Source organism: Perkinsus marinus (assembly GCF_000006405.1).
Source record: "Perkinsus marinus ATCC 50983 genomic scaffold scf_1104296928542, whole genome shotgun sequence".
Taxonomy (NCBI): Eukaryota; Perkinsozoa; order Perkinsida; family Perkinsidae; genus Perkinsus; species Perkinsus marinus.
The window spans coordinates 254-24,376 of record NW_003216786.1 but is presented as its reverse complement, the minus strand read 5'-3'; the positions used below and the strand labels follow the sequence as shown (position 1 = coordinate 24,376).

Here is a 24,123-nt window from a genome sequence, read left to right as displayed (position 1 = left end):
TTTAGCTAGCGTTTAGCACGCAGCTACCACCTAGCTCCATCGTTGAGCCTTTGTGATGATGCATTTCCGAATATATTAGTGATAACTGTTCGCTTGGTGATCTTTTCGCGACGTGTTCAGACTGTGTTCTTAGCAGCTCTCGCCTTCTTATCCTCATTGAATGTTTAAGGTCGTAGCGTTGCCTGTTCTATGTGCTCTAATGGCGTCGGATCTGTCAGGATGCAGCTCCGACTCGACAACCACCACTCTTAGACGTAATATTCAAGTGAAGGATTGTGATCGTTTAGAAAGTATTTCGTTCTACGCTGATGTTTCTGATCATTTGTTGTGTCTCAGCTACTGCAGGAGCTCAAGTGACTACGCAGGCTGCGTTGCGCACTACTACTCGGAGCCTCATCACTACAACCACCACGACGGAGCCAAGGAATACCACTGTCAACTGCATGAACGGCGATTACTATTGTCAAGTGATGTCTGGTGATTCAAATAGTTACTGCAGATATTATGGTCCTAATGGCGGCCTGTGCCAAGGACTCAACATTCAATGCAGCTGTAATGAGATGCCAACGACCACCAGAGCACTTCAGCCGGCTACCCTCTCCAGTGAAGAGGCGCCGGCAAGTGGCCCGAAAGGTTCCACTACTGGGGACGGGAGTGCTCAACTGTTGGGCCGCAACATGGACTGAACTTTTACTGAAATCAGCCGAGATCCGGTCGTTTTAGTATATGCAATTCGTCAATATCAGCGGTAAGGGTGAGTAACAGGTCCAGTGAAGATGTCAAGTATAGAATTTCGTTCCTGCTCCACGGCGAGCCCACAGTGTTCTCCTATATTGTGGTCTTTTTTATTATTTGTGGCTGTTGCCATACTCTAGAGTTTTTTCCGTTGAGTCTGTGATAGTTGTGTTTCAAAGGAGTTTACTTTCGGGGTGTGATAGAAATTTCTCTCTTGAGTTTGGTGTTGCATGCTGCTGACAACGAAAGAATAGTTGATGTACGCATGTAGATTCCGGCTGATAGTGTCAGTCGATCTCGACCATCAAAGTTAATGCCCCTTTTCAATTTAAAGTCTATCGAGCTCCGCGCTGAAACCAATGGGTTATCGAATTGGGATGGGTATCGATGGGTGCAGAGACTGAGGATTGACCGAATCACTGTAAACGCGATAAAGAGTCGAACCGACGAAGCTTCGGTAAGAATGATACAAGTAAGTATGATGAATAGTAGACGTGAGATTACTGGTAACCAAAAGAGAGTTCGCCTCGGAAGCGATGGAACCCCAAATCATTACTATCAGAAACACAGGGCATCGGTAAATACTAGCCTGAAGAAGATGGCGAACTTCGGCCACCGCTCTCTGAGGGCACAGACGAACCCCCGTCTAGCTGCTGCTTCCGAAGCCGTCCTCGACCACGCGGTATAGGTACAAACTCCATCGTCGGTCCCGGAATAAATTCAACAGACTCAGTGTCCGAGTCACTGATTGTGCTCGATAGATGGGTACCCGACAAGCATCCACCACCGCTCTCAGTGGGGCTGTTCAGAACGCTACTGCCACCTTCGGGTAGCGATCGACTATAGTACGACTCAGAATGATCCCGTAGAGAGGAAAACGGACTGTTTGAACGCGAGGGCACCGGCAAAAAGAGGGAAGTTTGACTCCCCATTGAAGTCCAGTCGCAGTCAGTATCCGCTTGGACGGAAGCTGCCGTGTTGGTATCAGCAGTGCCGACGCGTGAAGATATAGTCATGACCGGAACCCTGTGGAACCCCTCCACAACATCACGAACATAGATTCGACAAGGGTCCTGACTTATCGGCTTGGGTCGTTTCCTCATAACTTTTCCCTCACCCCACCAGTAGGTATACAGACGGCAGACACAAGAGAGGGCTAAGCCGATGAGTCGAGGGAGACTTATGCCCCAGGCGATAACATCGATGGCTGCCAGCGCCACTTCACTCGCTGAGTCTTCACCAATAGGAGCTGGACCGTTGTTGTTCGGGTGAGCAATCCAGTAACTATAGGCAACTACGGGCGTGATGTTGAGCATCGTCCCACATACGACCATCCATGAGCGCATCTCCATACGCCTGGCCTGAGTCTCTGTGGTCGCCGGATCGTTTGGATAAGCACCCGGAGTACCCCAGGGAAGTATATCACTTTGGCATATACAGTAGAGACCAGATCCAAGTACTAAAGTCGTTGGTAATAGACAGAACCATTGGAACCAGCACAAGGAAAATATGAGGATATCATCTAGACTACCAGAGATCATAGGTGTTACGATGTATGGGGCGATCACTATGCACCAGGCGATTAGATTGACTCGGGGCTCGTACAGTATAACACGTACCATGAAAAAGGCAATAGAGAGTACCCATAGGAAGCCCACTATAACTGCAACGAACATATAGGCGTACTGTATGCCTTTAGATAGGCCTCGGCATCCGATGGACAACTGGATAAGGACTGTGAATAGAGCTGTCAATAGGATTGCAAGGGGTATTCGGGCCCATGGCAGGCTTATGGACAACGGTGCGACTATAATACTAGTGAGGACAGCCACGGAGAAAATGCTGATCATACAGGTAGCAAGTCTCGGGATGATGATGAAAGGGAAAGAGAGTACACCACGCCATGACCATGAGAATCGTCGCAGGCCTGTATATAGGTTCATCAGAGACATGTAAAATGTGGCAGATGAACGTCGCGACATCACAATCAAATCACAGAAGCTGAACTCTTCAGCAGAGCCCGAGACGAACTTCTCGCTCAAGCGTGAGCCTTGGGTTCGACAACCAATGAGCATATCAACTCTGTAGCCGGGGGCAGCGGCAAGAGAGAGCACTCGGTCGTCCGAGACGTAGAGGTTGCATCGGAAGGGACCGTAGGGCCCTCTATTGCCAGTCTTTGTCAAGGAGACGAAATAACGATCTGTTTGAACTCGGTCCAATCTTAAGGCGCACATAGCGACATTGACACGCGTGGAGTTGCCACCCAAGGCGGTCTCCGAGCTGCCGTCGAGCAGATCGTCGATTCGCCGTTGCATGAGGAAGCCAGCTAATGCTGGGTTCAGAGTCATAAGGTGAGGAGCCGGGGCCACTGGTATCTGATGGTCACTGTCCGAAATGGTGTCACCAGAGACTATGGCAACAGAGTCAAGACTGAGGACGTCACTGAAGCGGAGGAGGGCCGATGGGATTGGGCAGATGCCACAGTCAAGCAACACGACTTGGAGATCATCCGACTCGCTCACGGTGGCGAAGTGACGTGCTATGCCCTCGAGGGCCCAGAGATGACACTCAGGGCGTCGACTTATAGTAGGACCTGAGATGAAAAGACTACCCTACTGATTGAGGGGATGAACGACGCCTTACTTGCTGAGCTGATGCCTGCAAATTCCTTAACGCAGGTCATCATCTGTAGTGGTGGGAATGAATCTCCTCCCAATTGAACCACCGTCTCGAACACATGCATATAGACAGGTTGGCCATGATCGACCGTCAAGGACCCCAAGGCCCTCGCCTCTCGGTCCTCGACAAAAAGCCTCTTACAGCGATCCATAGCAGCGCCGTCCTTCCAAAGACTATCAACATTGTAATATAAACCCATATGCTGGAGCTCGGACAAAAGACTCCGAGGCCCTTCAGGAGCGTCAATGCTGAACTCTCGTCGACCATCTATGACCGCGCACACGACAAAGTCGTTCCATACAAAGTTACCGCGGTCGCAGCAGTCCTTAATGCATTCCATAAGGGAGAACAAGGTGGACGTGAAGCCAGTGATGTTAGATCCTTGAATGTAGCTAGCGACCGTGATAGTAATCATCACCTTAACCTTCTGCTCAGGGCTCGACACAAACCGCAGTCGGAAGCTACCCTCTTGCACCTTGCCGTGGAAGAATCGACGGTAGAAATCAGTATCGAACATGTTGGCGATGGGCCTCGGATAGGATATGCCCAGTTCCTTGTAGTCAACGTTATAGTGGCGAACAAGCTCCTCAGACCTGATGGTGATCGGTGAGTAGCGCAAGAACACGAAGGGGTTTTCCGGAGGACACCCGTCAAAGTCAATGTCGACATAAGAACGATAATCCACTAGGGTCGGATGGATAGCAGGATGAACACCAAATGGGCGGCCATCTCCAGAAGGAGTGGTAGGGAACGTGCCTTCACTCCCACCATGATCCTCACTATAGGGCTCGGCATCAGAGGGCATCATTGACCAACAGCTACACGAAACAGACAAATACCGTGGGCGAGTCTACAACGCAAAACGAAGAGTGGGTAAATGTGGCGTTAAAGTAAGTTATTGAATTCTACTGATCAAAATACTATCATGAAGTGGGGAGGCTTGTCTCTTCCTCGGACACGGCACAAAGACCGGATTCTTAACCTTCACTTCATCTTCCTTGCTCTCCTCATTCTCCGGATATGAAAAATCTTCCGGAAAGTCGGGCATGGCCGCACCGTCGACTGTGGCAGTGATCTCTGCAGCTCGTCGGCCACCAACAAGACCAAGGATACTCTTCGAGTAAGGCTGCATAGGTTGTGATAGGAGCACCCCAGCTGAGCTGATGAGTACTATGCCTCTTTCGGACTCATAAAAAGAGTACAATCCTCGAGGAAACGACGGTATACTACTAGATGGTGGACTCGCTGCTGTCGTATCAGAATAATCAGACAGCCACCTGGGCACTGCATTTCTCTGAGAACTCCAACTGTCGTATACTCGTTTTATAGCATATAAGGTAACCCCAATAATTCGCACTGACGCTCGTAGGAGGGCATCACCGACAATGGCCCAAGCGACCACGTTAGTGATTGGTGTCAACTTCAGCCTATTAAAGTCGTCGTCATCATCATCATCTGGCAGAAACATCCTCGAGAACTCATTACGGTGGATGAACACGACGTATAGTATAATTGGTACAAGGTTCAAGGCGCTGATAGAAGCCACTAGCCACGATCGACTCTCCATCCGAATAGCCAGGGTCTCGGCCGTTCTGGGGTCTACAGGGTCGGGACCAGGAGTACCCCAAGGCAATACATCCGATAGACTCATGCTGTATATAGTTGATCCTAGTACTGACATAGTCGGATAGAGGAACGCCCATTGCAGTATACATAGCGGTAGGATCTTGAACGTGAAGCGCAAGTCGGCATATAGTAGAATACACCAAACATAGGAGAATAACACCGCTATGACTGCTCCTAATATTAGATAATACTGACCGTAGATGAGGTTGTATATTAGCTTGATCCACCCTAGGCTCCATAGGACCCCCAGAAACACTGAGCTCGTTCGGAATACGAACAGAACTGGGGGTGTGAGGTCACCAACGCCCACACAGAGCTGGAACATGACCACCGAGTAGAGCAGTAGAACACAGGCCAGTGGCACCATGCCGTCCACAGTGAAGAACTCTGCCCCCAGGAGGATTATGAAGCCCATCCCCACCAGTGCGACTAGGGACAGACAAAAATCGATAAACCGATAGATGAGGAGTAGAGCGTGGAGGAACGAGGAGCGACTGAATGGGCGAAATCTCTCCCATGCAGTAGACATACGCCGCATCGCCTGGAAAATAGCCGATACATCGAGCCTTGAAGATTCGATAAGGTTCTTATAGGAGAACTTCTTAACATCCCGAAGGACCGACTCTCTACGCAACGATGGACACACGACTTTGGCGTTGGCCAGGAGCTCTGATTTCCATCCGGTGGTGACCGAGCTGAGCATAGTCCCTCCATCACTGATATGCATATTGACGCCCATGAAGCCCAACTGGGAACAGTTACCAGCTTTGGTGAGAATAGTGAAGTATCTATCGAGATCAAGGGCGTCGAGGCGGAAGCCACAGAGCGAGCCCTCCATCATCGACAGGGAACCTCCTAGACCCGTTTCCATCGCCGCATCACATATTAGACGTAGACGTTGACGGAACAGCCAAGCGCAGAATGAAGGGTTACGGAGCATAGAAGAGACCGTGGGGTATCCCAGAAGCTGTAGGCTCCCCGTTGCGCATGTATCAGTTGAGACCACACCCACCATAGGCTTACTGAGCCTAGCCAACATAACGCTGAGACAATCATCCGCTGGGCACATGCCGCAGTCCATAAGTATGATGGGCAGACCACCACCATCACTAGAGAATTTCGAGGGAGTCGACATATTACTCAAGTGCCGAGCAACTCCCATAATGGCCCATAGATGACAAGACAGTCGTGACGTTATGAGCGCACCTAAACGAGCATGGATCAGGAAGCATGACTAGGCTCTCTCCCAACTCACCAGCGGAGCCTTGGTCCGGTGACTCCTTAACACAAAGGGCGATACGCACTGGCGGGAAGTGCCCTCCCAACATCATGATAGTAGCCTCATAGAGATGCATGTGGACAGGTAGACCGCCGTCTACTGTCAATAGCCCTTCATCGTAAGAAAGACGATCCTCCAGATTGATCCTCCCAGCCTTCTCCATCTCTCCATCTTCTTCCCATAACTCTCCTGGACGATGGTACACCCCCATTTTCTCCAGTTCCCCCAACACTGACGTCGAACCGTCCCTCTCTAACCTCTCGAACTCCTCACGACCATTCACTACGATGCACAATACAACCCTATCCCATTTCACTTTCCCAGACTCTTCCAAATTTGCCAAGTTCGCCATCACCGCTCGTAAAGTGGCGTTGAAGCCTTCTGCCGTGGAGCCCTGCATTCCGCTGCCTACCGAAACCACCAAGAGGACATCCACCTTGTCGTGGGGTCCGTCAATAAACTTCATGCGGAATAGTGGTATGTCAGTAGCGCCCTGCTGCCCAAAGTAGTTCGAGTAGTGCTCGGCATGGAATAACTCCTCGATGCCTCTCGTGTCCAAGTAAAAACACTCACTGTCAACATTGTAATGAAGGATGAGCTCCTCCTCATTGATAGTAATAGGTGTGTACCGGACCACTCGGCTATAGCTGAGGATAGGTGGTCGTAGATCCACGTAAGACCGGAATTTAGGGTTGGCAACGTCGATACGTGGATGGCGAACTGGTCGCAAATCACCGGGCTCCTCTACAATACCACTCCATTGGTTTCGTATCATTGCTGGTAGAAGAAACTGAGAGAGAATATGAACTGCAGAGCAGCAGACTCGTGCGAAAGATGTGATGCCAGTGTCCAGATGAATGGTGGTTTGCTAGAGGTTGACTGGCACAAAAAGTGTTTGCCAAAAGGCATACTATCGCATAGAGTCCCGCAGAAGTGAGCACTGCAGAAATAACACCCCTCCCCGGGAAACGACGCTTTCACATGCCCTGCACAATCCACGCATACGTGCAGGAACGTCTCCCCCGCAGAGACTCCGCGTCACCAAATCTTGGAAAGTGCCATTCGTGAATCGATTTTTGAGCGGAGCGAGGCAAAGTCAAGACCGCCAACGGCGAGTAATGTTGCTCGTCGCTAGTGCTGATTTTGGAGTCCCCTTTATCATCAGACGTCCCTAAACTCACGTGCCTAACTTAATACGCTTCTGGAAATATACTGTGGAACGGAACTCTGTGAGCCACTGTAAGGCGGCTGTAGGGAAGCTCGTCAGTGATCAGCCTACCGGGTGGCCTCGGGCTGAGTATTTACATTGCTTAGCTTGGAGAGCACTGTTGTGAATTCAATTTTCATCAGTTATATCCTCTCGTCTCCTAGTGATGTCCACAGGTAACACCCGAAAGCGGCCGTAGTAGTGAACAGGCTTGGTAGATAACTGTTGTGTTTCAGAAGTATCTGCCGCCCAGATGGCCGTTGCCGAGATGCGCGGTCTTGCCGACACTTTCTCCCGTCTCACTGAAGCCTGTTATAAGAAGTGCATCCCGAATGTGAAGGAGGGCCAGCTCAACGTGGGGGAAATGAGTTGTACTGATAGGTACTTTACTCGCGCGTTGAGAGTTCTTGTTAGATGCCTGTTCTCAGGTGCGTGTCGAAATACTTAGATGTCCACACTCTAGTCGGTACTGAACTGAACAACATAACTCAACAAGCCCAGCAAGGCTCGGCACAACAGTAAAGTTACTAACTGGCAGTTTTCCGTCGAATTACCAGTAACTGTTTCATTGCGCGCTCATGCGAACCCTTTTGGGTTACTCAGTTCATAGGGTCAGGATCGGGTGGTTTCTTGCGAAAGGGGTGGTTGGAGGGTCGTTGATAAAGCGGGCATGTGCAGCAGTCAATTACTCACTGGTAAATTACCAGTGGTAATGAGTGAGTTGGCCGAGCCTCGTAGCACGGCTCATGCCAACAGTTCGGGAGGATCTCCCGAGCTGATAGTGATGACTACATCTCCCGAAGGGGGTCGATATTGGGTGCTTCTACCACCTTCTTGGTTCGGGTGGCCCTTTTTAGGACGGCAGTGGGTACCAGTTAACCATCGAACGGTAGGTGTTTCTCATCGAGCCAATTCAAATTGGCTGCCGGAAGACATTATGGGCATCACCGATGCGTCCATCGTCACCGCATCAAGTAAGTCCCCAATGAGAATTCCCCATGCCCCTCGGTCCACAGAGTATGTGTCCTTGGCAGCATAGTCTTGGTGGGCATGCTGCAAATGTTCACTGATAACCGAGGAGTGGAGGTCAGGTAGTAGAGGGGATATGGGTCATACACTCTATATATGGCGCGTCCTTGGTTAAATTAAACTCCTCAGCTTTCAAATAAATCGGGTATAACATTAATTTCCTTGGGATTTTATCGAAGCCATGGGAAAAATGTTAACGAAAGAGATAAACCATAAACCAATTGGTTAAAAATTAAATTTGTCGGTTAAAATTTATTCTGGCCTAGAAACGTTGCAGTTCATAGTCGAGCAACCGGTTCTAATTGTACCTATATGTCGTGACGGCATATACGTACAGTTAGAACCGGTCGACATTGCAGAATGGACGAGATTATCGTCCATTCGAGGACCTCGAATGGACGATTGCGAAGCTTCTCTCTTGCCCAGGATGCTGTAATTTCCTTAGCTCGTTCCTGTTCCAGTAAAACTCATACTGTTGAGTTGCTTAGTTCGGGTACTGGGCGTTTGGTGCCTTGAGAAAGTCATGCTCGTCCTAACGGCAACATTTGCTCGTTTGGAGGACATGAGCTTGCCTAAGTTTTTCCACCTTGCTAGGATGTCTACAGCTCGCTGTCTGGCTACTTTCACCATATTGCTGAAAACGTTGCTCAAATGACGGAAAGACTACTGGATACATTCCTGTGCCATTACATTCATGTGTACTATGTGCTCGTGGCGAGCAAGGGTTCACGGACAGATGTCGTACAAAGGCAGCTGCTCCATTCAGTATGCTCGTTTTACTCCATAACTGATTACGAAGTTGCGATGAGAAACGCTCTGCAGAACGTTTGGGAAGCCGAGTCAGATAAGATTCAAGGCTGCTACTGGCACTTGTGCAGGTTATGGGTTGGAAAAATTGCTGATATTACGGCTCAGTAATATATGGCACCGGAGAGGGCTTGGTGTGAAGAGAGCAAATGGTTGCATCGGTTGTGTGGGTTGCCTTGCCTTACACTCGACGAATCCTTACGTGCCTGGCAAAATCGTAGAAGACAACCCCGCAGTCCTCTGACGTAGCGGAGCTTATAGACTACCTCAACGCCACGTACATGGATCCCGACTCACCTTTCCACCGGAACAGAGTTGCCGATCTCCAGTAACTTGTTGCGGATGCTTCTCAGCGAACTAGTAATCCAGCTAAGGGGCTCCATAACTTCATCAACCTTCCCTTCCGTGGAAGACATCGCAATGTGGATGATTTCGCGAGCGTTTGTGCCGCATCTATATTCATTTTCCTTCTACCCATCGCTTGAGTTCAACTGGCTTGTGTGTAGTAGGGACTCCCTACTAGGGAGTGCTCACTAGTAGTGAGTCACTACACTGTTTCCAACTTTCCAAGCTGTATAATGTTGGTCGCAACCGCCGATCCGCAAAATGTTCCTTCGCTCCGCTAGTTTTGTGGCGCGTGACATTTCTTCCGATGCGCGTCGTATACCGCGATCTGAGGAGGACTGAAGGTACTTCGGGATCGAACTCGCTCACTCCCTATACACTCTCCGTTTCGATCAGCATAACGTTGGTGATTAGTGTGTCTTAGGATATGGTATCCCCAAGAGCTCCTAAGAGGCCGAGGTCAGGCACGGAAGTGCTCGATGATGCATCATCTGATGATGATGGCCTCGATGGCCTTATGGGTACTATTTTCCATTTCCGCTCTAGCGTTGATAAAGCAATAGAACGACTCCATGACTTCGGCTGAGAGACTTGGGGACTTCTATTAATGGTTGATGGTTCTATACAAGGATGTGTTTGCGTATTGTAGGCCTAGCATTTGATGATGAGTTCGCCGTAGGGCTCGATGGAGTAGGAGAGGATGAATCACTGTCGGAGGAGGACTCCAGCAGCGCTGTGGAGGACACCATCTCGCCAGAGGTAGCGGAGGCTGCCACGGTTAGTGGCCATCCTCAGACTGCCTCAGGTGTTGTGGACGTCGCCACCTTTGCTCGATCGCCATACACTCTGCGTCGTGCGAGACGGAGGAGCTGAGCTTACCGTACCGATGACTTGGTACAAACAGCGCGACCCTGGAGATGCTTCTTCTTGCTCCAAAGAGTAGTGCCGAATCTATCCACATAGCTCTCTTATTATTACTCATAGAACCCCCGATTCCCCACATACGACTCCTAGTATCTTACCGCAAGCCATTCCGGAGGTAGTGAGCTCCTGTCTTTGGTTGTTGCTGAGGTGGGGGTTGTTCAGATTCCCTTGAACATCCCGGGTAAATTCGACCCACGCTTTATACAAGTGTGCGACCATAATGGTCGGAGTAGTCAATATCAACATTGGCTCCAACAAGGCTGCATATGGGAAAGCGGATTGATTTGCACTATGGATCAAGAGGTGCTGAATCATCACATGCATTTGTTTTTTTTCAAATTCGACTCTGGTGGAGCGATGCTGCGATCTCGGGGGTTGGGTCGATTGACACTCTTCTTTGTTGGGGTAGTACTCTCGTCCATCATGCTTGCAACCTAATTCGCCGAGAGCCGCCAGTGCTGCTGCAACTATAGGAGGTCCCTACAGTCCAAATGGGATACGCGCTAGTACTATGGGATCATGGTCATGGGTTAGATCTACGCTTCCAATGAGACTTAATGTTGAGCCCTCAACATCTGCATACACGGGCCTCTCAATCTTGCCAATCCTCTTTGTCCATCAGCGTCATCTCCGCGAAGCTCACGTGTTTCACAAGCCAATGTGGGTCGGGGAGAATCTACCTTGGCTCGGGCTCTAGCAGCGGTGAACACGGGAGGCTCGAGTGGCGGTCAGTCGAACCAGGCTATTACACAACATCTATTGTAGTAAAAGGTTTGGGGAGGCAGAGTCGCTCGGAGTGTTTATCCATGAAAGCTCATTGGTATAGCCTTCATTCAGGCAGCAGCTGAGAGCCGTGACTTCAGCAGCAACGGCAGCGGCCAAGAGAGCAGCCCATCCAGTACCGGTAGCTAGCAATGAGAAGGAGAAGTCTCAGCAGATGAGGCGAGAGTGGGATACGCAAGTGAACAAGTTTGGTACTGCTCTTTAACATCGCCGGCCTGTATCGTGTCATCGTAGGCAAGCAGCTTATGATAGCAATGGGATACAGAGGTCTCAATAGAGACAATCGACTCAGTGATTGGTGTGCATGGCTCGGTGTCAAACTCACATATATTGGTTTATCTAATAACAGTTACTCTAAGCTGCCAGGCGTGGTAATGCTACGTCGACTGCGGCAGTAGTAGCGAATATGTGTCGTTTTAGGTCCCAACTGGTGCGGTTGGTGATATCGATTTATGCGGTAATGGTTTGGAAGATGCCCACTTGCATGTCCTAGCGTCCACATTGAAGCCTTTCCATAGGCTTCGAGTCAAGGTAAGAGTACTCGAGCAGGGCCGGGAGTTATCGAGGAGTACTTAGGTGCTGAGATTGTCACAGAATAACATAACTGATGGAGGCCTCGAGCTACTGCTCTCTTATCCATACTTACAGGCAGTACACTTGGATGGGAATAAGTTGACAGGCGGTCAGGTAGTAGTGTCTGGGGTAGCTCTGCGCTGATGACGATCTTCATGTTAGCATCTACTGCACTTTATTGTGAATGCAGTAGCACAGCTAAGGGAGACCAGACACTCCCAGACCGATCTGGAGTGGCGTTCGTTGCCTCCACTGTGGATCAATCTAGACGGCAATTACATACAGGACTCGAGGGAGCTCATTCGGCATCTAACCGGGGAGCCTTACAGCCTTGTCGTTTGTCACCCAGAACGGACGGGCTGCGAACCGTAGCAAATATCTCTGCTGCTGCATAGGGTTGGTGAGTACTGCGTTCAGATCCTCCATGTGCCGAGTATACGGCGAGCACTGTGATGTCCATATTGAGTGTCTTGGCTGTCAACGGCCTATCGAAGATATCAAATATCACGAAAACGTTGGAACTACTGCAGATGGAGAGGTGGCGACTGTGATAGACACGATTTCGGCGGAGGTCGCTGATGTCGTTGATCTGGACGATTATGATTGATACCAATGAATATCATTAGTAGAATTGTGACATCTCAAAGTTTCAGTATCCTACTTGCAATAGCATTGTTGTACGATTATCAAGCTTTCCTAAATCTACGATGTGTTTGCTTGAGAGTAAGTGGGAATGTGAATGCAACAAGGTGCGGCAGTATTTAAGCTTATCGTGGAGATTGCTGAAGGGTGCAGTTGCATTACAATATGGGTCATGCATCGGTTAATACCGCCGAAGTCAAAGGACTTATGTTGAACAGGATTGGACGAGACATGCAGTGATAGATGACGATTCATAGCAACAGTCGCTTCAGGAGAAATGGGCGTGGCATGTTCACGCTCGTGCCTCAGCGCACTCGGCCGCGGCAACTTCCGATGGCACCTCAGTTAAGGTGGTTAACGGCACCGATCGAAACAGTAGACGGTTTACAGTTTGGTCTACTGTAGACCACCACCTCGAGAGATACTTGCTGCATTGGTACACTCACAAACCTTATGCATAATCATCTCCTCACTAATTTGGAAGCGAGTTTAGGATACGCCCAGCTTCCCCGGCTAACTGAGGCCTAGAGAGACCACTGAACATTAGGGTCGGTGTCACAAAACGATTGGGTTCTTCCACGAACTGGTTCCGCAATGGGCACTGATGCGCTAACTGGGCCGGCATCGCCGCCATGTACGTATCAGTTATGATCCGTAAACACTCCTTGGCCGCTCGGCAGCACTATGTAGTAGTGTTACTAGACTGCCCAAAGTAGTAGAGTCAAGGAAGTGCAGGGTAAATGATGCAACCCTTTTACACACGATGCAATCCATTCATAAGGTCAAAAACGAGAGCGGATTAAGCGATCAATTTAATCGAGAAATGCCAACCGCCACTCTTCGATGCCTCTCAGATTCGCCTTTCAAGTGTATCATGCTTCCTCTTAAGTGGTAAAGCCACTATAGAGGAGTCCAGGATGATAAATGTGTCATCAGAAGATGAGGTGAAGTGGCCCCCGAAAAATATGAACAACCCAAGACCGGGGGGAGTGGAAAGCTTCCGTTAATACCTCACAGTATCGTCAAAAGCCACGACTAGCTAGAGTATGCCTGGTCGCTTTGTGTGATCATCTTGTCTCCTCCAAAAAATAGTCCCAACAGTGATAAACGGTACGTGTTACAGCTGCTGTCGTATCCATGGTTAAAGTACTATAACCCGATCTGCCGAGATGTGTGCACTCGCAGCTGAGAAGGAACCCAGAGCCGACCCCGGTACACACACTTGTATGAAGCCACCCTTGACACGATCCAACTCAGCCGAGAGCTCCTCCAAATCGGTCTCGTCCTTTACATAGAAACCGACTCCCAAGGAAGGGTTGAGTTTAGTAGGCTGCAGCCTGGACGGCTCATCGCTGTTCTTGAAACTGATGGACTGTGCCTCTACCACTGCCGACTGGACAAAATGAGGATCGATGCTGAGGAGGTCCGTACGAGTCTGCCGATAGCCACTCCTCCCCCATGTGCTAGACTGTAGGTAAGTGTCCTTCTCAGCTACCCCCACGACGTAATGGGCCCTCGTAGACTGACCTCCAATAACACCAACACACCATGGAAGCTTCAAATAGTCACTCACGACTCTGGCGCTGTCAGCATCGACAACATCCCCGTCTGTGAGCCGGACGGGGAAAAGGATGAGTACGCCTTTGGACCACTCGTCGGCTGAGGTGTCCTCAATATCATCAACAACACTTGCTAATGAAGTCGGCGATGAAACACTCGGGCACTCATTGCGGGCCTCTCTACAGGGCATGCTGACGTCAGACCCATCGTGGGCAGCAGAGGGGCCAGCCGAAAAACCAACCATTACGAAGTGGCTCGGGCTGGAGATGTCTTCGCTGGTTTGACTACGCGTAAGAGAGGCGTCGCTAGGAGACAGCACCGCCCACTCGTGCCCTCGAGAGCCCAAGCTCCAGGAACGTCTACGACGACGATTAACGGAGGATCCAGAGGCCGACGAGGCGGGCGAAGCAGCTCCGCTCGCTCGTGGTGAAACCTCCATTTCAACCACTTCCATTGTGACCAGGCGATGGTCCGACCCTGAGCATCGGCGTCCAGCCGACAGGCCCTCACGTCCTCGGGTCTGAGCAGTCCATCGTGGTCGACATAAACAGCGAGCCCCAGATGGTCCATGTGCAGATGAGGTGATGGACACATCACACACTCTAGCTGGGCCGATCATCGACCTGGCTCGCTGTGGGCCATGAATGCATGAATGGAGAAAGGCCTATCTCGGCGGTCTTCGAATAGCCTGAGAGGCATAAGAGTCGGTGGACAAGGTGGAGACTAGCGACGACCACCTCAACAAATCCGTCTCGTCCACAGTTGTCCTGTCACGAGCATATGCATGGCTCTCCTCCTGCTGCTGCTGCTGCTGGTGGGCTCCACTTGAATGCACGAAGTCGATGACCTCGTCCGTGGACAGCAGTCGAATGGCTAAAAGTGACGGTAAGGATCATCTGGGTTGATGCGACTACTTGCGTCGAGTCCATGATGCCTCTTGAGGGCTACTAGTAGTAGCATCTGCGCCGATCTTATGGTGCAACCCCAGCCGGTATCGCAGTGGAACTCCAAGTGCTTGCTTTGGTTGTACAGAGGGGTCTCGAAGTTCTTGCGATATGTCATGCGCCGTATGCCCCGCCATACGGTGTAGAAGTCGGCAGTGGACCGAGACTGCCGGCCCAACAACCATGCGCGATTGTCTGGAAGCAGGGACAAGCTAGACATGTCAGAGGAGGAGGAAGATACGGAAACCTACCGGGGTCCCGGACGGTAACCGGCTCCGTCCCGTAAGCGTTGACCAGACGTTCTTGCAGGTTGTGGCCCCAGCCCTTCACAGTTGCCTTTGTATCACTAACAAACTGCTCCATAGTCACTGATGCAGCCCCGCTGGCCGAAGACACGAAGCCAAGACCAGCTGGGATGGTAGGGGGAGATGTGGGGGACGAGGAAGAGGAGGAGGACGAGGTGAGAGAGCTCACCAAGCCCCGCATCATTGACTAGGAAGCAAGTGGCTCTGTTGAGGGCTATAGTGTTGGATTCGGTAACATACACGAATTGAGCAAGAGCACGAAACGTTGTTCCTAAGGCCATGCTAGCCTAGTCGATAGTGATCCCTCTATGAGCCGCTGAAGTGCCTCCTCACTGGTCATCCCATGACTGGTTGATGATGATGATGCTGCTCGTTCGTGTTCTCTATGTGTCGCTAGCTTCCTAGAGAGCTTATCATAATCAACGAGGACGTGTTCGACTCTATTTTGCAAAAACCTGCTAACACTCCTCATAGGACTTATACGCCGCCACGACTACTACTCAATGCGGGATTCTAGGCGTTGCAGCCGCTGTTCTCTATGTGCTATGTCTCTAAGCCTTTGGGCTTCTCTGTCCTCCCTTTGAAGCCTCTTGAACATGTCGTGTTCCCTCTCCTTTTTCCTAGCAGCAAATGTCAGTGGGGGGAGGAAGGCTCTCTTCCTTGTATTACGCTGCTCGTCGATACTCACTCACTATTATAAGTGTGGTGACACCGAAAACGAATGACTCGCCAATAAAAGTGGCACCCCAGTCGAGGGCCGCTTCCTCCTTCAGAGGTGGTATCGCTCGCCTAGTCTTACTATTATCAGCTACCTGACGATGCCCAACCTCAAGTGAGGACCCACCCAGGGCCTATTACCCTGGTGATCCTACGGCTGACTATATTGAGGGCCTGACCTAAGGCAACAGTCTTCCCTCGCCAGAAGTCGTCAGTACGGGCCAGCGACTGGATACGACTCGACACTGGCTTGGCGAAGGTTTTCAATAGAGCACCTACGAGAGGTTACAGCTCGCGACGATGGAGTGGTCTCACCTCCAACTTTAGCTGCGGGGAAGATGGGTGACATAAGACGAGACAACGGAGCTTGGGAAGTCTATTTCCCTAATCCGAAAAGTTAGGAATGTAGCATTGTGCCCGTTGAGTAAGTGTAAGTGAGCAAGATTTTTACAGTAGAACCTGATGAAGACAACTCGAAGAACCCGCTTCACTACGGAGGGTGTGCTTTCCGGTGCCCGTAGGGTTGCCGAGTTCAAAGTAGCCATCGTTTCTTTTGATATATGAGCACGTGGGCTCAGTTGCGAAGTCGATGAGTGTCGAATTGAATTTTCGGCACTTCAGCACTTTTTAATGAATTTCCATTCCTGAATATTCGTCGATTATATCCTGATGAATTTTAATCTTAGCAAACAGCAGTATATATACGTATTTTATCATTCATGAATTTTACACTACACAATGCTAATGAATAGGATATAAGACGACGTCTTAAAGACGTGCGTATTAGTTTCTGTGAATGTTCATCTGGTTCTAGTCTACGATTAGTAGCCAAAGCGCAGGTTCTGCACGATTTCTAATACTGCTTTTTAAAACTATTATCAACTAGCCTTCGCATATGGGTGGTGATTATCTCAATATTTCCATCACGACGGTCATACCCCCAGTCTTATACAGTTGGAATACTATAACCTATGGCAAAGTGTCAGGAGCCTTCATGCCATTCCCTCTAGCAAGAATAACTGAAGCCATAGAACTCCGCAACGCCATCTAGCCCATTGGACAGAATATTGGGCTGATCGTTACACCCTTTGTGAACGGATGATAACGATGATATGCAAGTGAAGGAAGCTTCGCTTGAAGGCAACTCAGCCTTGTCCTCATACTGGTGCTCCATGGACGATATACCAACATCCGGGTTGGAATGGTTGTTCGGGAAGGAGCGAACTTCGTCGTCACCGATATGGTGTATATATACAGAGCGTCGATAGCCCATAGTGACGAACGGGGATTTTTCTCCTTACTTTCCGGATAAACGATCATAGTATGATCCCACGGAGTTTGACATAGGATATACGTCTCAAAACCGGTTGAAGACCAAAGCTCCTGGTACCCGATGGAATCAAAAATACAAGTCGAAAACAATGTAAAGGTTGAACGGATCCAAAACTTGGTCTGGAAGTGATCAGGTTCTGGATTAACTGAATATCCTCCGTCCGGCCAGTAGCTGTTGTCCAGATCAGCATTTTGCGGAGTGATCAACCGCCCTTCCTGCCTCTTCGCACGAGGAGAAGGTGGTTCGCAATTTCTAAAGGCTCCCGATGGAAATGTGCAACCCCCAACCTAGAGATTATAGGTGTTCTTCCCATCGTTAGTAAACATTCTGAGACCGTCTTTCGTAACGCTCAGTTTGAAGCAACCTTGAATGGGAAAGCATGAAGCGAAGCGGAAATGCTGGGAGGTGCAAGATTGCTAGAAGCAGTGTACCTCAATGTTCTGTGTCCTCTAGCTTAGATCCCAGTTGTTGCACTGGGCATCGGTTGTCACTATTAGTGGTTGAATTGTTATTGCATCAATATGTCTACTCCTTTTTCTTTTCTTTTTTTTTCTCTCTTTCTTCCTTCGTGTGGGAGAATTGCGCATCCGCTCAACTGTGGAAAACCTGCCATGACGGTGTAGGCGGCATGCTTTGCCCACAGTCTGATGCGTTCTCGCAGATCACGGTTCGTTTCATAGCCCAAGGGAGGGTGCTGTCGTGTTCGACAGTTGGGTGGGATATGTATGTGTCTCATCTGCAGAAGCAAAGTTGCAGTAGGGGAACAATTCAGGGTGTGATGATACTCATCCCTCCACTTCGCTCCGCCGACACAATTATGTGATAGTGGAGACAATAGTAGCTGGCGTCTAGCCTAGCTATTCTACCCCCTTCACTTGATGATTTCTATAAGTTAAGCTTACCATAAAGTTGGTTCTACTTGTGTTATCAATCCCTGAAGCTCAGGGACAAGGGCCTCCAGTGTGACTCATCACCTCTCATGCTCACATCGTCCTACTTTATACTGAGCATGTTGCTGCTAATAAGATTGTGCGTCATGATCCTGATTCATAGTCGAACATGATGCGTGAATAGATATTGCCACTTGCGTCGTGCGAAAAGAACACCGTCGCACAATAGTTTCCTGGCTTGATGGGAACGCTTACAATTCTTGCAAGAGCAACACTTGATGCGATGACAAGTAGAACAGATGATACCATCCTATTTACTCAAAACAGCAGCAAAAACCGAGATCAGGTGTCCTCTCTAGAGCATGAAATGGTCTCTTCAAGTCGAGAACCTCGACGATTGAGTAACACGTTCGAGGATATTTGATATGAACACAGATGAAGTCTGGTGATATCATCACCAGTCGGGTTGGAACTCAAGGAGATGTATTCGAAATCTTTCCAGCTATAACCAGAGAGTTCCACACGGAACGTCTCGTTAACACGATGCCATAGAGTCCATCTGAGACGGTGCTTCACTGTGACACCCGCACGCACTCACGGCTTGTCCTCGACACAACGGTATCTCCGTGTAGTCGTTACACTGGAGCGCCTTAGGCATGCTATTTAAAGATTATTCACAAGGGGCTTTGGCACAGGTTTCCAGTACCCCCTACTTAAAGCAGCTAGCAGCGACGAAGAGGGGAATGCTGTCGGTGATTGTGAGTTGCCCTTCCAGCAATGTGATTCCACATCCCATTCCTCAGGAGTGTTTTGTGCTGCCACCCCGTTTCACAGTGAGCAATAGATGTACGCGTGACTGCTGGGCATTCTCGTATTTGTGACGATGATCAGACCTCGCCCGTTGTATTTGTGCTCAGTCCTTGCAGCTGTTCCGAATATATTGGATGGTATCATCTGTTCTACTCGTCATCGCATCAAGTATTGCCTTTGCAAGATGCGCTAGCGTTCCCATCAAGCCAGGAAAGTACTGTGCCACGGCCCCAGTTAAAGGAGTTGGCAATGCATGCATCATCTTCGACTATGAGTCAGAGTCCAAGGCCCGCCTGACGTACAGGTTTTCTCTCCACACGATCAGCATTAAGTACAACGATGTAAGCATGAGTGGTAACGAGGTTATCTTGAAAAGGCGCGGTCACACTGAAGGCCCTGAGTTGTTCCCGTATTATAAAGTCGGCTTCACTCTAAACGTTACGGATGATGGCCTCAAGATGATCACTAAAGATGGGAAGAGCATTTACCATTTCAGCAGCGGAACCTGCACTGCAGCCGAAGGCTCAGGAAATTGTGGGGCCACATCGAACCAACAAAGGCGGTTGACTCCTCCTCAATATCCTAAGGACTCCGACATAAACGGAACTTACTGGGATAACCCAGAACCTGATCACTTCCAGACCAAGCTAGCGTTCTTTTGGTTCACTATCCTCCCATACGCTTCGGCAGTATTCTATGATTCCAGCAAGTACCAAGACCTCGTGGATTCTGCTTATTGGCAAACTTATCATGAATCTGGCGTAGATAGATATTATGCGACTATTCGTCTCGTGGGAGCAGATGATAATCTTGTGTCGTCACTATGGAGTATTCAAGCGGAGCTCCGATATTATTACGATTGGAACGAAGTGCATTTCGTCCCCTACAACAACTCCAATCCAACGAGGGTGTTGCTTCATCACCAGTGACATTTTCTCACAGGTCATTTTGGTCTTGCAGTCATCCTCAAGTCGTCGGTGAAGTCAGTCTCTGCGTCCTGCAACGCAGTTTCGAGCGTTGTTACAGGATGATGTCACGAAGTGTATACGTGCTTTGTTATCTTTTTGGTTGTATTGCACGATGATGCTAAGAGCTGCGAACGGTATCCTTAGTATTGTCTGTCCAAAGTGCGTAGTCCATTTTTAGCGATGTCCTATGTGTTCTACACAGTTCTGAACACAGGTTCTCTGCGCCTTGGATTTTCCTTTCTCCTCAAACGCAACTGAGCCACGCGACATCGTTGATAGTCATCTTACATCGTTTATGAGTTTTCAATATATACTAGCGCTGAGTTGGTAACCATTGGAGGAGCTTTTAGACTGCCTCTCGGAGACGGGTCCAGGGAAAACAGTGGAACTATCAGTCGTTTTACTGGAAGCGAGAGAACGGTGGTAGAAAGCCGTATGTGGTGGACGACCTCTCAGATCATCGTTTGGTAAACGACGTGTACTAGGAGACATCGGCATCTTCCACTCCTCAACATCTTTCATCGGTAGACCCGATATGAGCAACTCCAATTCGCGATCATCAAACGATATTCGGCGCAAAAAGTCACTCGGCACCTAGCCCGACAAATGCTGCTCGCCGGCGAGGAAGTATCCTACCAGCTCATTGAGCTGAGGGCGTACTGCTTGGGTCATTTTATAGAACGCGCCCCTTTATTGTAATTAATATGGCCCGACTGTTTTTTCAAGAGGTGGGATAAGTCCCGGTTCGTAGGACTTTGGAGGAACCACAAGCCCAGTCTTCCTCAAGATCACCAAGCGGGTGATGCTGGAGCTTCTGGACAGTAGATGATAATTTCGTGGCGCAGTGACGGTAGCTTATTGGGACTTGAAGTTATCCGAATCCTTTGACCGTGAGATCTCCACTGACACACACGATGCGGTTGGCATTTCGTGATCTGATATAAGCATACACACAGACACTGTGGCAGGACCTTAAGGCCCCGTATGATCTCCAAGATCCAAGCTAGTCGTATGGCAGCTCCTAAGAAAGCTGAGGTTATGCAAAAGCTGGACGGTCGAATATCAGGTGCGCCGAGGTGAGTAGACTTTAAGACGGTTCAGCTACCCCAGTATCTTTTTGGGATAAGTCGAGACCGTTCCGCTAAACAAGTAGTGAGGAAGACTACGACAGATGATGCTACCCTGACTCTGTGCCACGTGTTACAGAATGATGGAAGTTGTGTAACTTCCCCGGGACCTGGGTTTCGATGCTCCTTGTCCCTTGTAGTCTACGCAATTAAAGCCACGCATGAGCAAGCAGCATGAGCGGGATGTTTGATTGTTGACGAAGAGAGTGCCTTCTGGATATGCGAATGTGGCCAAGTGTTTTGCAACACTTGCCTCGCTGATGTAGTGATATCCACTGCCCGCAAAATAGTCAATACTGGGCGTCCTGTCGTCGAGTTATGCCCTCTTCAAGCTGGGGACATTCGTTTCGAGACCATGGATATGCTAGTCGAGAACGAAAATCGTAGGTGATGTTTTCACGTCCTATCTCCGAAATCAGTGGTTCGGCGGCAAGGCTTACTGGTATCAAGGATGTGGTAATCTCCCGCCTAGTATCCCGAGGAATAACTGCGCGATCGAAGGAGGGAATGATGGGGTTAAGAAAGGCAAGTTACATACCTGGAATCATCTCTCTTAGAGAGATTCATCCATCCCTCTATTAGAGAGACTCTCTAATAGAGAGATGGAAGAATACTGCCAAGATGAAGCGGCCACACAAACAACTGATAGCGGGAACTTCCAGCCTGGAAGGAGTGTGACATATATCGAATCGCATAAGGTCAAGTGCTCAACCCACTACCTTAAAGGCGATTGTGCCACTATGATAAGTCTAATAGAATGTCTATAGCGCTCTAGGCTAGAACTCCTAGCTGAGGGTCACAAATACCAGTGTCGGTTACTCAATCTCGATATCTCAGTTCGATCGCATGAGGTCAAGAACTTCACCCACTACGGTGAGTCTAATAGCTCTTGCGATGAAGTCTTGAAGAATAGAGGGAGTTGTTGGTGAAGTTATATACTTAACATAAGGCAATGAGCGTCACCTGTGTCTAATCCAACATTTATCCCGTGTTCCTGTATTTACGTAGAGCTACTAATGAACTGGCGAAGCTTTTCTATACAACAGATGGGGGAAATTAAGCCATATTCTGCCACACGTCTGTACGTACTTGAAACCACGTAGTCGCCACAATCATTCAGAACTAACGAATGATGAAGATCGACCATAGAGGGCGAACGATCGGAGTATTCCTGTCGTTAGTGGCAGCACTGCCCATTAACGAGAACAAGAGTCTTTACAAGCGAAACAAAACGAGACTAACTACTGCTAGCAACATTGTCAACAGTGGTGTACGCTATCGTAGGGGAATGTCGACGCACATAACACCTATGGATCAACCCACCAACGATTGATCCCAGCACAAACGCCCCGACTACAACAACAATTGAGACTTCGGGGAAATACTTCGAAGAGAGATCCGCACTATCAGTGGCGAATTGCGGAGTACTCGGAGCCAGAAAAGTAGTAGCCGACTCTGAAGCATCAGAACCCAATACGAGAACACGGCTGCCGAACTTGTAGTTGCCAGGAATAGTGTTCATGTTGAGAAAGTCAGTTTTTGAATAGAGTATGTCAAGAACCTCTTTGGGCTTACGAGGCACCTTAACGTCGGCAGAAATAGAGACGGCGCTTTGAGTTGTCTTGAGAACAGGTAGGAAATCATCAAGGGCGTTGCAGTAGGTTTTCTTACGACACACTCTCGGCATAGGGATGTCGCTTTTACACTGACACTCGAACTCAGTGCCTTTATACTTAGCATCGTCTGGATGCATGATCCAAATGTCAGTGTGGCAGGTCTTACCATTTGGATGAGAGCCTCGTACCATGAGCTCGTTGGTATCACAAGCCTCAAAGGAGTCCTCAGGGAGAGAGCTGCCAATCCCTTGGAGCCGGGCACCCACGTAGAACTCCTCCCCAATGGTTTCCCGCAGTAAGCCTATCATATTCTTATGCTTGCCGCCTTTGGCCTCGAAAGCAGCATTACATGTATCTTGGTTCATGCCTAGATCACCATCAACATCCCAAGGAACAACACCTTTATGATGCCGATACCATCCCAGAAGGGAACCGGACATGAGGTAAGCATCTACACCAAGCTTGTCGAGGGCGGCAATGGTCTTCCCTTCGATCCACACAACACAATCGAGGAAGTCTCCTTGCCCATCTTCGGCCAAGAAGTGATCGTAGTCTTCACACTGACTACCATCAATAAGTACTTCAGTACCGGCCTTCCAGTCATTCCTCGTCTCTTCCGATATCGTCTCAGGAGGACAGAGATAGATGTTCTTATTGTCAACATTGGAATAGAACATATCAGGAAATACCTTTATTTTGTCGGTTGCACCCAATAACGCGAACAAGACCAAGAATGCCGCGACGAAGAGAGGCATTGGAGATGATACACGTGAAACAACTATCAGCAAGAAGGGTCTACATGTGCCACAACAGCCATCAAACAGTCTTGTCTCACTAGCACGGAAAGATAATGTTGCCCCGACAGACCACCGATTCTGTATTTGTAACCCGCAACGAATCACCCTCCCAGATTGAAGTTTAGTAAAGTCGACTCTCCGTCTCATAGCTGTCGCACTGGCCGAGAAAAGTTCAATAGGGAATTGCCAGACACAGCTTACGCGAGCCTTTGGCAATGTGCTCTAGTGCTGCTAATTCGTCACCAATGCGGCGCCACGTCCGTACCTACTACACAATGAATACTACAGTAAAACTTCTCTGTTTCCTTCGCTTCGGATCGTAAATCTTGTGGTCACGACGGGGGAGCAAAATCTTTCTCGCTCGCCATAAAATGTGTGGTGCCACGGAGTGTGTGCACATTTTCAAGATCTTTGTTGCTCTTGGTGG

The 24,123-nt window shown here is 49.3% G+C and overlaps 10 protein-coding genes across 10 annotated transcripts in view; 4 read left to right on the top strand and 6 right to left on the bottom strand.

The window, feature by feature from the left end:
• Nucleotides 1-168, top strand: part of Pmar_PMAR026714 (hypothetical protein) — a gene marked incomplete at both ends in the record, with an annotated part of 911 nt that extends 743 nt beyond the window's left edge. The window contains one exon of the mRNA XM_002788282.1: nucleotides 121-168. Within this exon, the coding sequence (XP_002788328.1) occupies nucleotides 121-168 (48 nt within the window). The remainder of the gene's footprint in view (nucleotides 1-120) is intronic.
• Nucleotides 169-2,581: 2,413 nt separating this feature from the next.
• Pmar_PMAR026713 (hypothetical protein) lies at nucleotides 2,582-4,219 on the bottom strand (the record flags this gene model as incomplete). Its single annotated transcript, XM_002788281.1, has 3 exons — nucleotides 2,582-2,662; nucleotides 2,721-3,328; nucleotides 3,379-4,219. 3 exons carry the CDS (start codon nucleotides 4,217-4,219, stop codon nucleotides 2,582-2,584), a joined length of 1,530 nt encoding a protein of 509 aa, XP_002788327.1.
• Nucleotides 4,220-5,571: 1,352 nt separating this feature from the next.
• Pmar_PMAR026712 (hypothetical protein) lies at nucleotides 5,572-5,911 on the bottom strand (the record flags this gene model as incomplete). The annotated part of the gene is made up of 1 exon (XM_002788280.1): nucleotides 5,572-5,911. A coding segment is annotated over one exon (340 nt), but the record flags the coding sequence as incomplete, so codon positions are not given.
• A 265-nt stretch (nucleotides 5,912-6,176) lies between these two features.
• On the bottom strand, nucleotides 6,177-7,094 carry Pmar_PMAR026711 (hypothetical protein; the record flags this gene model as incomplete). The annotated part of the gene is made up of 1 exon (XM_002788279.1): nucleotides 6,177-7,094. One exon carries the CDS (start codon nucleotides 7,092-7,094, stop codon nucleotides 6,177-6,179), a length of 918 nt encoding a protein of 305 aa, XP_002788325.1.
• A 598-nt stretch (nucleotides 7,095-7,692) lies between these two features.
• Pmar_PMAR026710 (tim10, putative) lies at nucleotides 7,693-8,048 on the top strand (the record flags this gene model as incomplete). Its single annotated transcript, XM_002788278.1, has 3 exons — nucleotides 7,693-7,702; nucleotides 7,763-7,907; nucleotides 7,955-8,048. 3 exons carry the CDS (start codon nucleotides 7,693-7,695, stop codon nucleotides 8,046-8,048), a joined length of 249 nt encoding a protein of 82 aa, XP_002788324.1.
• Nucleotides 8,049-11,668: 3,620 nt separating this feature from the next.
• Pmar_PMAR026709 (hypothetical protein) lies at nucleotides 11,669-12,131 on the top strand (the record flags this gene model as incomplete). The annotated part of the gene is made up of 3 exons (XM_002788277.1): nucleotides 11,669-11,785; nucleotides 11,835-11,945; nucleotides 12,063-12,131. The coding sequence occupies 3 exons, from the start codon at nucleotides 11,669-11,671 to the stop codon at nucleotides 12,129-12,131; spliced, it is 297 nt and encodes a 98-aa protein (XP_002788323.1).
• A 1,512-nt stretch (nucleotides 12,132-13,643) lies between these two features.
• On the bottom strand, nucleotides 13,644-15,605 carry Pmar_PMAR026708 (hypothetical protein). The gene is made up of 4 exons (XM_002788276.1): nucleotides 15,385-15,605; nucleotides 15,104-15,328; nucleotides 14,927-15,062; nucleotides 13,644-14,877 (listed from the first exon to the last, which is right to left on the bottom strand). Exon 4 carries the CDS (start codon nucleotides 14,806-14,808, stop codon nucleotides 13,771-13,773), a length of 1,038 nt encoding a protein of 345 aa, XP_002788322.1. The 5' UTR covers nucleotides 14,809-14,877; nucleotides 14,927-15,062; nucleotides 15,104-15,328; nucleotides 15,385-15,605; the 3' UTR covers nucleotides 13,644-13,770.
• A 329-nt stretch (nucleotides 15,606-15,934) lies between these two features.
• Pmar_PMAR026707 (Optic atrophy 3 protein, putative) lies at nucleotides 15,935-16,504 on the bottom strand (the record flags this gene model as incomplete). The annotated part of the gene is made up of 4 exons (XM_002788275.1): nucleotides 15,935-16,058; nucleotides 16,108-16,250; nucleotides 16,297-16,430; nucleotides 16,471-16,504. 4 exons carry the CDS (start codon nucleotides 16,502-16,504, stop codon nucleotides 15,935-15,937), a joined length of 435 nt encoding a protein of 144 aa, XP_002788321.1.
• Nucleotides 16,505-19,295: 2,791 nt separating this feature from the next.
• Nucleotides 19,296-20,464, top strand: Pmar_PMAR026706 (hypothetical protein; the record flags this gene model as incomplete). Its single annotated transcript, XM_002788274.1, has 1 exon — nucleotides 19,296-20,464. A coding segment is annotated over one exon (822 nt), but the record flags the coding sequence as incomplete, so codon positions are not given.
• A 2,056-nt stretch (nucleotides 20,465-22,520) lies between these two features.
• Nucleotides 22,521-23,670, bottom strand: Pmar_PMAR026705 (hypothetical protein; the record flags this gene model as incomplete). The annotated part of the gene is made up of 1 exon (XM_002788273.1): nucleotides 22,521-23,670. The coding sequence occupies exon 1, from the start codon at nucleotides 23,652-23,654 to the stop codon at nucleotides 22,521-22,523; it is 1,134 nt and encodes a 377-aa protein (XP_002788319.1). The 5' UTR covers nucleotides 23,655-23,670.
• Nucleotides 23,671-24,123: the final 453 nt, after the last annotated feature.